General features: G+C 43.0%; 2 protein-coding genes across 5 annotated transcripts; one reads left to right on the forward strand and one right to left on the reverse strand.

The window, feature by feature from the left end:
• Nucleotides 1–153: 153 nt before the first annotated feature.
• znf668 (zinc finger protein 668) lies at nucleotides 154–3,443 on the reverse strand. Its single transcript, XM_056366387.1, has 2 exons — nucleotides 3,329–3,443; nucleotides 154–2,742 (listed from the first exon to the last, which is right to left on the reverse strand). Exon 2 carries the CDS (start codon nucleotides 2,732–2,734, stop codon nucleotides 737–739), a length of 1,998 nt encoding a protein of 665 aa, XP_056222362.1. The 5' UTR covers nucleotides 2,735–2,742; nucleotides 3,329–3,443; the 3' UTR covers nucleotides 154–736.
• Nucleotides 2,774–13,188, forward strand: znf646 (zinc finger protein 646). Of its 4 annotated transcripts, none has more exons than XM_056366380.1 (4): nucleotides 2,774–3,141; nucleotides 4,778–7,594; nucleotides 7,829–8,908; nucleotides 9,476–13,188. In XM_056366380.1, exons 2-4 carry the CDS (start codon nucleotides 4,998–5,000, stop codon nucleotides 10,368–10,370), a joined length of 4,572 nt encoding a protein of 1,523 aa, XP_056222355.1. In that variant the 5' UTR covers nucleotides 2,774–3,141; nucleotides 4,778–4,997; the 3' UTR covers nucleotides 10,371–13,188. The 4 variants fall into 4 exon arrangements, with proteins under 4 accessions (XP_056222355.1, XP_056222356.1, XP_056222357.1 ...); XM_056366381.1 differs by lacking the exon at nucleotides 2,774–3,141 and adding an exon at nucleotides 3,342–3,480; XM_056366382.1 differs by lacking the exon at nucleotides 2,774–3,141 and adding an exon at nucleotides 3,532–4,046 and having other exon boundaries at nucleotides 9,603–9,768.
• Nucleotides 13,189–13,212: the final 24 nt, after the last annotated feature.

Below are 13,212 nucleotides of genomic sequence, written 5' to 3' on the forward strand. Positions count from 1 at the left end.
GACGATGTGCCGACTTAATCTCACTTTACTCTTCGTAGGCATCTCCCTCTTCAACATTTAAGCTGCTCATGCAAAAGAAACAATGCACACACTCAAATATGAAGAAAAGTTGGGTTTTGCGGACAAAGAAACACAAAACATTACTACTTGTTGCACATTACACGTTTTTTTTTATTTGTATAAAAATTTAATTCCACTGACTAAATATTTTGGAATTCCACTTTGTTTTTTTTACTTGACAATTTTTATATTTGATGACAGTAATTACAAATATTTATACAATAAAACAGTTACAAATGATGTTAACATGTAAAGTCACTGAATGCAAAGAATTTAAGACAAGCTATAATTAAAAATGTAGTATAAAAACATGTTACAGCATTATTCAGAGAGATTCTTACAGTGATCATGTTTGCAACACCACTTTTTATGAGGAGATTACAACAGATAAGATGATTCCTTAATAGGCTACGTATAGTATAGCATACATTTTAAAACATGAACATCATACATAACATCTTACAAATAACATGGCAATACAAAACAGTGACGAAGCCGTAACAATTCATATGTAGGAGACTCTAATTTGAAGTTTTTGAAGGAAGTCATTTTGAAAAATAATAGTCTTTTTTTTTTCAAAATAAGCCCCATCATCGAAAAAGATTTAAGGCCACCGGCTAAATATTTGTAGCATCAAAGCTCCAAATGAGTAAAAACAAAAACAAAAAAAAAAAGCTTAAAGACCTTCTTCTTTGACTAAGTACTCTGGCAGCGTCTGGAAAGCAGTCACAGGTACAGTGACTGGAACCGTCAGGGATATGGCGCTGGGTTCAACGGTGGAGGGGGAAACCTCACTGGGGGGTGGAGGAGAGGGCAGTGGGTCCGTGTGAATAATGTTTATGTCACTTAGTTGTGGGGCGGCCGGAGCAGCGTCCGCGTGAGTCCGTAAGTGCTTGCGAAGGTAGGCGGCAAACAGAAACGCTTTGCCACAGTGGGAGCAGCTGTGAGGTTTGTTGGTGGAGTGGATCTTCTGGTGTTTACGTAGTCCAGACTTGTTGAGGAAGCCTTTGCCGCAGCTGTTGCAGACATGAGGCCTCGGCTTGGGATGCTGCTTCTCATGCTCCTGTAAGTCTGCCAGCTGTGCAAACTCTGCCTGGCAGGTTTCACAGACATGTGAGCCCAGAGGCACAATCTTAGTAACAGTTGGAGGAGTAGAGTCGATGGAGTGAAGATTTTCGTGGGACTGAACTTCATCCCAGGTTCCAAATGTAGCATCACAGTGCGTACAGGAGAACTGAGGGAGAGTTGTGTGGGCAGTAAAGCCTGAAGCTGACCCTGCCTCTGCCTCCTGTTGTTGTGGCTGCTGCTGCTGCTGCTGCTGTTGTTGCTGCTGTTGCTCAGAATGCTCAGCTAGATGAGTTCTCTCATGTTTGCGAAGGCTTGAAGATACAACAAATGACTTCAGACACTCTTCACATTTGAAAGGACGCTCTCCAGAGTGCACACGCCGGTGCTTGTTGAGGCTGGAGCGCTCAGCGAATGACTTGTCACACTCAGTGCAAGAAAAGGGCCTAAGTCCTGTGTGGACAAGCATGTGGCGCCGCAGATCCCAGGATGCTACAAAGGCCTTGTCACAGCTCTGGCATTTGTAAGGGCGCTCTCCAGAGTGAACACGTTCATGCACGGCCAGATCAGCCGGCTGCCTGAACCTCTTGGAACACTTATCACAGGGGTAGGGCTTGAAACCCAGGTGGGCTCTCTGGTGGCGACGGAAACTGGATGGGTCAGAAAACATCTTGCCACACTGTGGACAGAGGAACGGCTTCTCACCAGAGTGAGTGCGGAGATGAGACTGGTAGGAGGACAGCTGGGTGAAGCCTTTGCCACACTGCTCACACTGATAGGGTTTATTCTGGGAGTGAATGCGCTGATGGCAGGCCAGAGAGGAGGAGCGGGAGAAGGCTTTGCCACAGTCTGAGCACAGGTACGGCTTTTCCCCAGTGTGGGAACGCTCGTGGTTCTTCAGGTCCTTGAGCTCTGTGTACGTTTTCCCGCACTCATCACAGGCATACGGCCGGTGGCCCTGGTGGTTCCTTCTATGTTTTCGGAACACAGAGGGATCAGCAAAACTCTTCCCGCACTCAGCACAGAAGTATGGCTTTTCTCCTGTGTGAGAGCGCATGTGCACCTTCAGTTTAGACAAAGTGGGGTAGCTCTTAGAGCACTGACGGCAAGAGTAAGGACGCTCTCCACTGTGCTGTGTCATATGGATCCTCAGGCATATAGCCTGCATGAAGGCCTTACCACACTCCGTGCATATGAAAGGTTTCTCCCCAGTGTGAGAGCGGCTATGGTTACGTAGCTCTGTGGGTGTCTTGTAAGCCTTGTGGCAGTCAGGACACTGAAAGGGGCGCTGGGCTGAGTGAGTGCGCTCATGCTTCGAGAGCTGAGCCTTGCTCGAGAATGTTTTGGTACACTGTGAACATGAGTGTTGCTGCTGACGGTCCTTTACGTGTGCCGACAGCTTGTGGCTCCGCAGAGCTGACAGACTCCTGAAAGCCTCTGTGCATGTAGAGCATTTGAAAGAAGGTTTGGCTTTTGGAGGCCTGCCTCTGCCACGTTTCTTTGCAGGCTGATCCTTCAGCATCTCTTCCTCTTGCTGGCCCTCTTCATCCTGTGCAGGAGGGGTGTATTGCTCTGCAAGAGGTGGGCTGCCAGGCTGAGGAGAGGCCATCTTTATATCTGCAAAGATATGATATAAAAAGATTTTAGACTTATTATTTAAATAAACATAATTAGCTGAGTAAGAGTATAATACTGGAAAATTGTTCAGACATCAGACTCAAGTTCTATAACATATGAAATATCTGAGCAGCTTGTCAGTGACAGTGGCTGATGGTGGACAAGTGAAAAAAAAATCTGTATAATCACATAATAACAGAAATATGTGGGTGTGCGTTCAATCACAAAATGGCTGGCATTAGGACCTCAGGGACAATAAGCTAACCGCTTTGATGCCAGAGGAAGTTGGCGATGCAATGACAGAGATCAGTGTGTATGAATGACTGACATCAGGCCGACCGGAGACGAGGCTCGAATATCACAAGTCAGTGTGATGGTGATAACAACTGGACACGATATGTACGTATTCCGCTTTAGCTAGCTTGCCTGCTAAACATTTTTACTAACTCAAAATGGCTGGCTTTAGGACCGGCTGCACCAAATCACTCGACAGTGTCATCATCACCATGACCGTCATTACACGGGGTGGATTGCGCTAACATTAGCTGTCTTTATATCGTATGTGAGAAACAACGATCTTTCTTACCTGAATCAGGACATTAAAAATTGGCCGATAATGCGTGGGACAATGTCTGGTACGCCACTGCATTTACTGAGACACACAGTGATTGCTATTGACTGGCTGCAGGATGGGGGACGGCTCTAGGACCATGATGACGAAAGCTCTCGGCAAGCCAAGTGTGCAACATTTTAATACGTTTAATGGTAAAAGAAAAAAAAACACCAGGACAAGACCCGTAATATATGAATTAAAACCCCCGGGTAAAAAGATGGTAGTCATGATAAAGTTAGCAAGTAATCTTTAATTATGGAAACACGCCTGCATAGTCAAGCGAAGATAATAAAAGGCTCATAAGTCAATGGCAGTGCTAGCTACGAGTGCTAGCCTGAAGCTAATGCTAATGTGCTTTAGGTATTTTGCGAAAACCAGAGGCAGAATAGTGAGATGGACATTTGGTTTTTATTTGCGTTTAAAGTATGCTTTGTAACTGCTTTTTGCGCTGAGCTCGCTGCGGTTTGTACTAACTCGAGATTTAGCCCACCTACTTGCCTTTTAGAGGGAAGTATTTCCCTGCTGCACATTTCCTGTTTCCTAGCAACAAGAGCAATGTGGAAACGGGGATGGAAGGGAAAAAAAGACAATTGGGGAAAAAAGGGGGGTGCCCTTTACATAAAATTACGTTTCTATAATAATGAATGAAAATATATCTTCGGAGGCATGCATTGAATCAGTTCTGTTGCAGGTATTTAATTTGACGCATTTGCTAATGTAGTAATTCCGCATTTAAAACGACTTCTTAGCTTTTTGGTGCAATGTTTGTTTAGCTAGCCATGATGATGCTAGCTGGTGGCGCGCTAACGTTAGCCCACTGCTCTGTGATACAAATTTAACCGTAATGAACTTGTCCACCCTTCCTTATAACCTTTTGAGGACGAGTATGTTCACTCTATTTTTGTTTATAATGTCGGAGAACGTGGATATTTGCAGTGGCAATAAATCTGTCAAGAGAGGCGTTGGTCTCCCGGTTTATTGACATAGCTAACGTTAGTTCAGTTAGCCTGCTGGTGCAGAGATATAGAAAAACATGTTAGGTTGGGCAGAGTCTCCAGCTTACTTCATTCAACTTGATAAATGAGTGTTTTATCATCGTTACCTGCTGGTTAAGCAAGCCTACCATGGCTGATTTTTCCATTTATTGACTTGGACAGATTTACTGTAAATCAGGATCAGCGCAGATCATGCTCACAGAAGCTGCTGAACTGACACGCGTAATTTTACAATTTGAGTTGTCAGTTTGTATGGTGGTATGATTATTTGAAGCTTAAAACTATTATATTTAGGGTAAATGTGTGTTACATCACCTCTATCTATTTGTAATCTATGCCTAACTCGTTGCATAAAACTTAATACTGTAATCTTCTTTGTTCATGTATTTACCACAGCTTAAATTGGCATGTCTTCTGTCTTCAACAGCTCAATTTTCCTGCTTCACCTAAACTCAAGTCAATTTCCTGATTGTGTGGAAGTGGTCTTCAACGTCCTCTGTCGTGTTTCCTCCCTGGAATCACCGTGGACCTTACTGTAAAGACTGAATTCTTCTTTTTATACAGACAAGAAAGGCATCTAATGCATTTCCCGCCTGCATATTCAGACACTCTGTGTGTGGTGCACTTAATTCAGTCGTTATCTTGTAATGGCAGTGCAAGACCCTGGCAGGACAACGGGTTTTCCTTGCAAACAGTGTGGCATGGTATGTCCCAATATGCCAAGTCTGCTCGAGCACATGGATGCTCACCTTCAACAAGAGGAGGAACGCAAATTTAAATGTGATGAATGTGGACGTGGTTATAGGCATGCAGGTAGCCTAGCCAACCACAAAAAGACTCATGAAGTAGGTTCTTTTCAGTGTAACATATGTGGTAAAGAAAATTCAAACGCTTTGTCCCTGAAGAGTCATCTCCGGAGCCACACTTCACAGAAAAAGTACTCCTGTGCAGAATGTGGGAAAGCTTTTCGTCTGGCAACACAGCTGGCTACGCATGAGAGGGTTCACCTTGCTAGGCGAGCAAAGGAGCAGTCATACAGGAAGGTAGACATGGAGTATCCCACACATGAAATTGAAAATGATCACCCACATCATCTCAGTGAGCATTCAGCCAGTGTCGGGACTTCTACAGCAAATAGCCCAGCTGAGGACAAGACAGAGGTTGTTTATAATGCACAAACTGAAACCTCTGATGATGCAGCAAATCGACCTTTCAGATGTGATTTGTGTGACAAATCGTACATACACCATCGAAGCCTGACCAACCATAAAAAGACTCATCAGGTGGGAATGTTTGAGTGCACAGTCTGTTTCAAACTGTTCAATAACATGGCTGCCCTCTACAGCCACCAGAGAACTCACAAGGCAAGAAGTGGGACAGACCCTGGTTCAATGGGTGGGTCATACACAGGCACACCACTAGGCCAGTTTTCACCTCAGAGCCAGGATGCTCCTGTAAATTTCTGCCATTTGTGTCAGGTACTATTCCCCAGCGATGAGGAGTTCCAAGAGCACATCCAAATGCATAACTCTTCTTCTGTGTCATTTGGGCTTCAAGATAACTTGTTAGAGAACCACAATATATCATATGACAACAGTATTGCTTCACCGGAGTCAAATTTTTATGCATCTCCTATAAATAATGTACCTTCAGTATCATCATTAGATAATCATGGAGGTTTTGATCAGCCACAGGAGCAGATTATTAGTAATGGTCATGTGTACTCAGATTGCTCCAATAATCAAACTCCATCTTCCAGTAGCACTCAGGGAGAACCCCCAATCATCGACACAAGCATTCTCGATCCTGTCCTGACGCACACACAAAACGCTGACAATGCAACAGAAATGGAAGAGACTTCAACTGTAGACTCTGATGAGCGTCCCTTCAAGTGTCAAATCTGCCGTAAAAGCTACCGGCACTCTGGGAGCCTCATCAACCACAAAAGGTCACATCAGGTTGGAATTTACCAGTGTTCTGTATGCAGAAAGAGCTATCCTCACCTGGCTGCCCTCAAAAGTCATCTTCGTCTCCACAAAGCTCAGTCGTCATCTTTTAGCCTCAATGCTGAGGGAGACTGGCTCTCCTCAGAGCCCCTGACTCTGGATAACCAGCAGGGCTGCTTCTCCTCACAAGAGGAGGAGGACAGCACTCAGCCTGTGCTTGGTATCAATCAGAAGAATGGAGTTGACCACAGCAATGGAGCATTGTACCATGAGCCGTTTAATCAGGACTTTTCCCACGATATGACAGTGCATCTACCTCACAATGAACACCTGATGCAGAGGCATATGTGTGCAGACTGTGGTGAGACATTTTCCGATATTGAAGGGATTAAGTCCCACAGTTGTCCACTGCTACAGCAGCAACATGACACTACTAGCAGTGAGTATGAGAATAGTATAAACTTCCAGGACAGTAATGGTCACTATTCCATTGGAAATCCAGGGAGTAATGTAGAGTTCCATGGTCTGAATGGTAGCCATGACCAAAGTTACTTTGAACAGAATTTCCATGAAAATGTGAGCAGTCATCAGCTGAATGGTGGCGGAGAAGGTGATAACGCTGAAGAGGAGGATGATGATGGAGATCTTTATCAGTGCTCTATATGTGGAAACAGCTACACCAGCATGAGGGCGCTCAGGAGCCATCTCCGAGGGCACACACAGTCCCATGGTACTCCTGCAAGCTCAGGGCCTTCATCCATGTCCTCCCATGAAGAAGTGAAAGATGATGAGCTGGGAGAGATGATGATCTGTAGTACATGTGGGGAAAGTTTTGCCAATAGGCAGGACTTGATTACCCATCAGCTTCTGCACAACACGGACCAAGTAGATGGTGTTAATCATTTACATATGGACAACAGTGGTGCGTCTGGAGGCAAAGAGGAAGCACAGAGTATCATCTGTGGCAGCTGTGGCATTTTCTGCACCAGCTATCATCATCTTGAAAACCATGGCTGCACAGCTGAGAGGAAAGATGAGTCAACGCATAGTAAAGAGGAAGTGAAAGTAAATGATGTTGCCCAGCATGAAGACACAAGTCGCATTAAAGAGATGGGTGATACTAAAGCCCGTCAGTACAAGTGTGATCAGTGTGGGCGGTCCTACAGACACGCTGGCTCCCTCCTTAATCACAAAAAGTCCCACAAAACAGGTGTATTCAGATGTCTCGTCTGCCAGAAACGCTTCTATAACCTGTTGGCCTTAAAAAACCATCAGAGATCACACTTCGATATTAAGAGGTTAGTTTCAACAATAATGCACATCATTGGTACATGTACAGTTCTTACATTTGTCACTCATGTTAGAAAAATTAATTAATGTTAAAAAACGAGAAGAGAAGCTAATAGTTGCCTATAAAGTCTCAGTTTTTTGTGTCATAGATGTGTTTTCTCATCCTGGCTTTTTCATTGTGTAGACTGTTTCCAGTTTTGCAAACACAGAATTAACTAATTATGCCTCCTCTCCTCCCCCAGGCATACTTGCCATGAGTGTGGGAAAGCCTTCAAAATTCAGAAGCAGCTATTGAACCACCTGAGGAGGCACAAAGAAAACCAAGCCAAAATCCAGGAACTCAACAACCAGATCCAGGCCCTCATGCAGATGAATGGGACCCGGTCAGATGGAGGAATGCAGTCCTTGACTTCAAATTCCAATCAGGCTTTTACCTCTGCTCGACACTGCAAGCAACTGCTTGAAGAAAAATCGTCTCAAACAAAGTGTGAGACTTCAGTCAAATCAGAGGACACAGATGACCAGCGACCTTTTGCCTGTGACCAGTGTGGGCGTACGTACCGCCATGCAGGAAGTCTGGTCAACCACAGAAACTCCCATAAAACAGGTGAATATTATTGTTCTGTTTGTAACAACACTTACTCCAATCAACTAGCAATGAAAAACCACTTGCGCACCCACTTTGCATATAAAAAGCACTCTTGCCAAAACTGTGGAAAAGGCTTTAGAGGAAAGAAGCAGCTATTAGCTCACGTCTGTGCAAACCTCAGAAACGATGGGGCTGGAGGCAGGAGGGGCCTAAAATCTAGAGCCTTGAAGTGTAAGGAATGCAAGCAGGCCTTTTCCTCTGCTGACAAACTGGCAGCCCACACCTGTGATAAACCTTCAGGCAGCAGTGATGCACAAACAGATATGTCTCCAAACAAAGAGGAACGCCCTTTCATGTGCAACATATGTAATCGCAGCTACCGCCACGCAGGCTCACTCCTGAACCACAAAAATACTCACAAGACAGGACACTTCAGCTGCACCTTCTGCTCTAAGCCCTTCACTAACCCCATGGCTCTACGCAATCACACACGCATCCATACACAGAAGAAAAAGTATGTGTGTCTCACATGCGGAAAGGCCTTCCGCCTTGCCAGTATCCTGCACAACCACCAGAGGGTCCACAACCGGGTGGCGAGTCACTTCAGCTGTCCTGCATGTGGAAAGAGCTTCCAGGGCAGGTCTGGTCTGAAGAGGCACCGGTGCCGCAGAGGTCAGGAGAACTCAACAAGAGCTGGAGTCCAGCAGTCAGAGAGGGGCGATAAGTGCTTCATGTGAGTTACTCTCTTATTGAGAATTGAGCATGTAAGTCTTGTTCTGTCTATTAGTCATCATTGGTGTACTTTTCATGTATTTTCTATTTTTTAAACAAAATTATCCTGACCTTAAATGGGCCCATATATCAGCCAATATTTTTTTGTTATTGCAGATGTATCTGTATGAGTGTATATATTGGACTGATACGTTTCCAGAAATTGCAGTACAGAAATGCAGACAAAGTAAAATTTTTGTGCACCAGAAAACACTGACAAGTTTATTTTTCAACTGCAAAATGTCCCACTCAATACATATCTTGGTTACAATACTTAAAAAAAACAAAAACAAAATATCAATAATATTAATGTTATGTGTTGGTGTGGACTTTTAAAGTATCAGTATTGCCCTCAAAAGCCCAGTATTGGTTAGGCTATTATTAGAATAGTACAGTAACATTTAATGATAGCAACAGTAGAGGAATATGTTCAGAGATGAGCAGTTTTATAAATAATTTACTGTCGGTTGAAATTATCTGGGTTGCAGTGTCTTATTAGGGACTGAACATGAACGTATCCCTGCTGCAGGTGTGACCTGTGTGGGCGCTCCTACCGCCACGCTGGCTCCCTCCTCAACCATAAAAAGACACACTCCGAAAACCTCCACCACTGTACCTTGTGTCTCCAGACATTTCCCGATCCTCTCACCCTACAGATACACTCCCAGATGAGGCGTCACTGCTGCCCCGAGTGCGGCAAGACCTTCTGCCTGGTCGCACACCTGCAGAGCCACATGGAGGTGCACTCAAAGGACCAGGCTGTGATCTGCAGCCTCTGCCAGCAGAGCTTTCCCACCACAGACAGTTACCAGCAGCACCACGACATGCACCACAGTGGTCAGGGCCCCTATCAGCACGCTGTGGATGAACCCATAGATAACAACCACTGCTGGGACTCAGGAATAAATCAGGCCATGGGGATGGATGAGATGCACAAGCAGGTTCCACCACCTCTGTCCCATATTCCAGGAAGCATCACTAATTCACAGAAGGGCAATGACACTGCTGGCACAGAAGAGAAGAGCCACGTCTGCGAGCACTGTGGCCGCACTTATCGACACGCCGGCTCCCTCCTCAACCACAAGAACAGCCACAAGACGGGTTCATTCTTCTGCTCCATTTGCCAGAAGGAGTTCACCAACCTGATGGCTCTCAAAAACCACAGGCGCATTCACACGGAGCCCAAGCGCTACCAGTGCCTGGAGTGTGGGAAGGCGTTCCGCGTGTCCACTCAGCTCATATGTCACCGACGCATCCACACCAAAGAGAAGCCCTTTGCCTGCCTGCTGTGCGACAAGAGCTTTTCCAGCAAGTCCAACCTGCGGCACCATCAGAAGATGCACCAGAACACGCAGACCTACGACTCCTCATTTAGCATGGATGCTGACACATTTATGGACCTGGACATGGGGTCTTTCCTTTAAAGTAGTACTCCAGATCATACAAGAGAAGAAGACAGGTGGTCCTCTTATTATCTGTTATGTATCCCTCTATCAGTAATTGTAAAACAGTATTTTTTTCAGAAAGTGCTCCTTGGTCCTGACAGAAGCTCCTTTTGAAGATGCACATTTCATTACAGACTTCCAGTCTTACCTCCACAACAGATGACAACATCACTGAAAAGTGAGTTTATCAGTCAGCTTTTAATAAGGCCTGAATGTTTTTCATGAATGCACAGGATCCCAGAATACAGGGCAGGTGATGAAAACATTAGTCGCCGCTCATTCCTCAATGACAAACCAACCAACCAAAGTGAACAGAAAAGTGCAGCCCAGGTCCATGTAAGAACATCAACACTGATATCATGTTTTTGTAAGACTACTGTTTTAACGGTGATCTCTCCTCTCTTTCTATCTATTGTGTTCAGTGCCTCTGTAAGTTCCTTAGGAAACAAAATATACAAACTATATTTATCTTTGAATCCTTTTGTTAGCTTTGCCGTTGATCTCGAAGGACTGCTCACTGTCCTTTGCGATTTCATATAGGGCAAGCCTGTTGTTATTAAGTCAAATACCTCTGGGTGTGTCCAAAGGTCAGTGGCAAACTGAAATCATATTATCAAGTAAATAGTTGTACTGCTAATAATATTCACATTGAGTGACATTGTATGCTAAAATGGATGTATTTATTAATTTATTCCTGTTATTTTATGTCCATATTTTATTAGAAAAACTTTTTATGAATGTTGTTAAAAAACTGTCTTCTTAAACTCATGTAGCCTTTAAGGAACTTCATCAGTCGATTTGTAACTCATTAGTTCTCAGTTACAACAGGCAGGAATGGACGACCCGAGGATGGTGCGTTGTTGGCAGCACTCAGGGTAAACCTTCAAAAGGAACATACCTGATGTGTAAAACATTGTAGATAATCTGTTTCAGAACTCAACAAAGCATTTTTTCCACTTGTGCCATTTCAACATGTTTATATTTTAGCTCATGTAACGGTTCTCAAAGTCACTCCAACATTTAGTTAGAGCTGCACATGCAGTGCATGCTGTAATCCATCTTGGAACATTTTGAGAAGCATCAGTAATGTTGAAGTGCCAGTGCCTAAAATGTAAACCGACTGTAGCAGTTTAATGTAAACAAACCTCCTCTCACTGTACTTGTTATACTGTAACATAATGTTTTGGTTTTTTGTCCGCTACATTTGATTTCTTTTATTATTTATCTGATGATTTGTGAATCTTTTCAGCCACAAACATTTCAAATGTCTTAAAGCAGTCAATAACTAAATATTGCAACGGTGAGGTGAAAGTGGTTCCTTTTTGTCTCTGTGAAAATTTTGAATTTTTTCCCCCACAAATGCTGTATATGAATCAAATAGAATGATTTTGCGTTTGTACTCTCAAACAAACAATTATGGACAAAATGCCTCATTTCTGCTAAGCACAAGTATTACTGCAAACATACCAGAGCTATGTGAATTTGCAGCGACAAACCAGTTTCATCTTCACTGTTCAAGTTCATGAACCACTTATTTTCTGTGAAAAATGTGCAATTATTGATTCTTTCTTTTTTTTTTTTTTTTTTTGCTGAAGTTGTCTAACGTGGATGTTGTTCCTTAATTGTTTAAAAAAAAAACAAAAAAAAAAACAGAATTCTAGCAGAAGTGAACACATGGCCTTTGTTTTTATAATAATCTAAAATGAGATTTTCTTTATGCCATATACATTACATTTCATGTATGAGTATGTTGGCACTGGTCAGAAGTATGAAATACCTCATGGAAAGCCCTGCCTACCTAGTAACTGCTACTTAATGCCTCATGCAGCTTAATTGTAGGGGATACACTGTAATCATACAAACTCAGATAATTACCAATTGTAAGACATGGAAGGGATGAAGCATCACTTTTAAGGTTTTACTTTGTAGTTTGCAGAATCTCTTTCCACCATAACATGGTTGTGTCTCTGCAGTTTGTTGTTTTCAGAATTATATTTGCACACGTGTAGTTGAGACACTTGTAGCCTAAGGACGACAGTTGGTCGATAATAATGCAGCCGAGATGTTGATGTTTGGGGTGTTGACAGGCAACAAGTCGGCTGCTTGATAGCTCACCTCAGCTCATTTTGCGGGTCGTAATATTTAAGCAATATGCTGAAAGTATTATTTCAGTGCACAAACTGAGTACATCTCATTTGTCTTCAACAGATTCAGTATATTAACAATATCCTTCAAAAACCATGACAACTTGCCATTTCATTACATAATTTAAAAGCCTGTGTGTATTAATTGTAATCATTTAGATGATTCCTATAACATATTTTCGTATGCCATGGTAGCCTACATGTAAAACGGAACATGCACATTTCAGTTAAAACTGTAAACTGACTTTATTTTTGTACAATGTTCATGTTCTTATTTCCTGTATTTTAACACGTTCACTCTGTCATTGATCACAATCACATCCTGGTATTTGTGGTGCGCGTTAATCTCAGAGCTCTCTGTAAATATTAGAATGAAAATATTGGTTGGATCTCTGTACATTTATGGCAAGATTTTGTTCGGCAGGAGAAAATGCTAGATTAGCTATTGTGTAATAAAAAGCATATACCACATGTTCTGATTTATTGGATTTTCAGTGCTCAAAAATGTCTGCTCAGTATTTAATTCATATTTATATAACTATTTTGTCACTCTGAAGCGTAGATTTTTACTTCTTTGTTAGAACTTAGTTTAGAATATAAGCAAATTATTGATAAAACTAGTTGAAATCAATTAAAAGACTTGGAAAATGAAATGTGTTTATTTCTTGTCCATGTTT

The sequence above is a fragment of the Seriola aureovittata genome, chromosome 21, assembly GCF_021018895.1.
Source record: "Seriola aureovittata isolate HTS-2021-v1 ecotype China chromosome 21, ASM2101889v1, whole genome shotgun sequence".
Classification (NCBI taxonomy): domain Eukaryota; kingdom Metazoa; phylum Chordata; class Actinopteri; order Carangiformes; family Carangidae; genus Seriola; species Seriola aureovittata.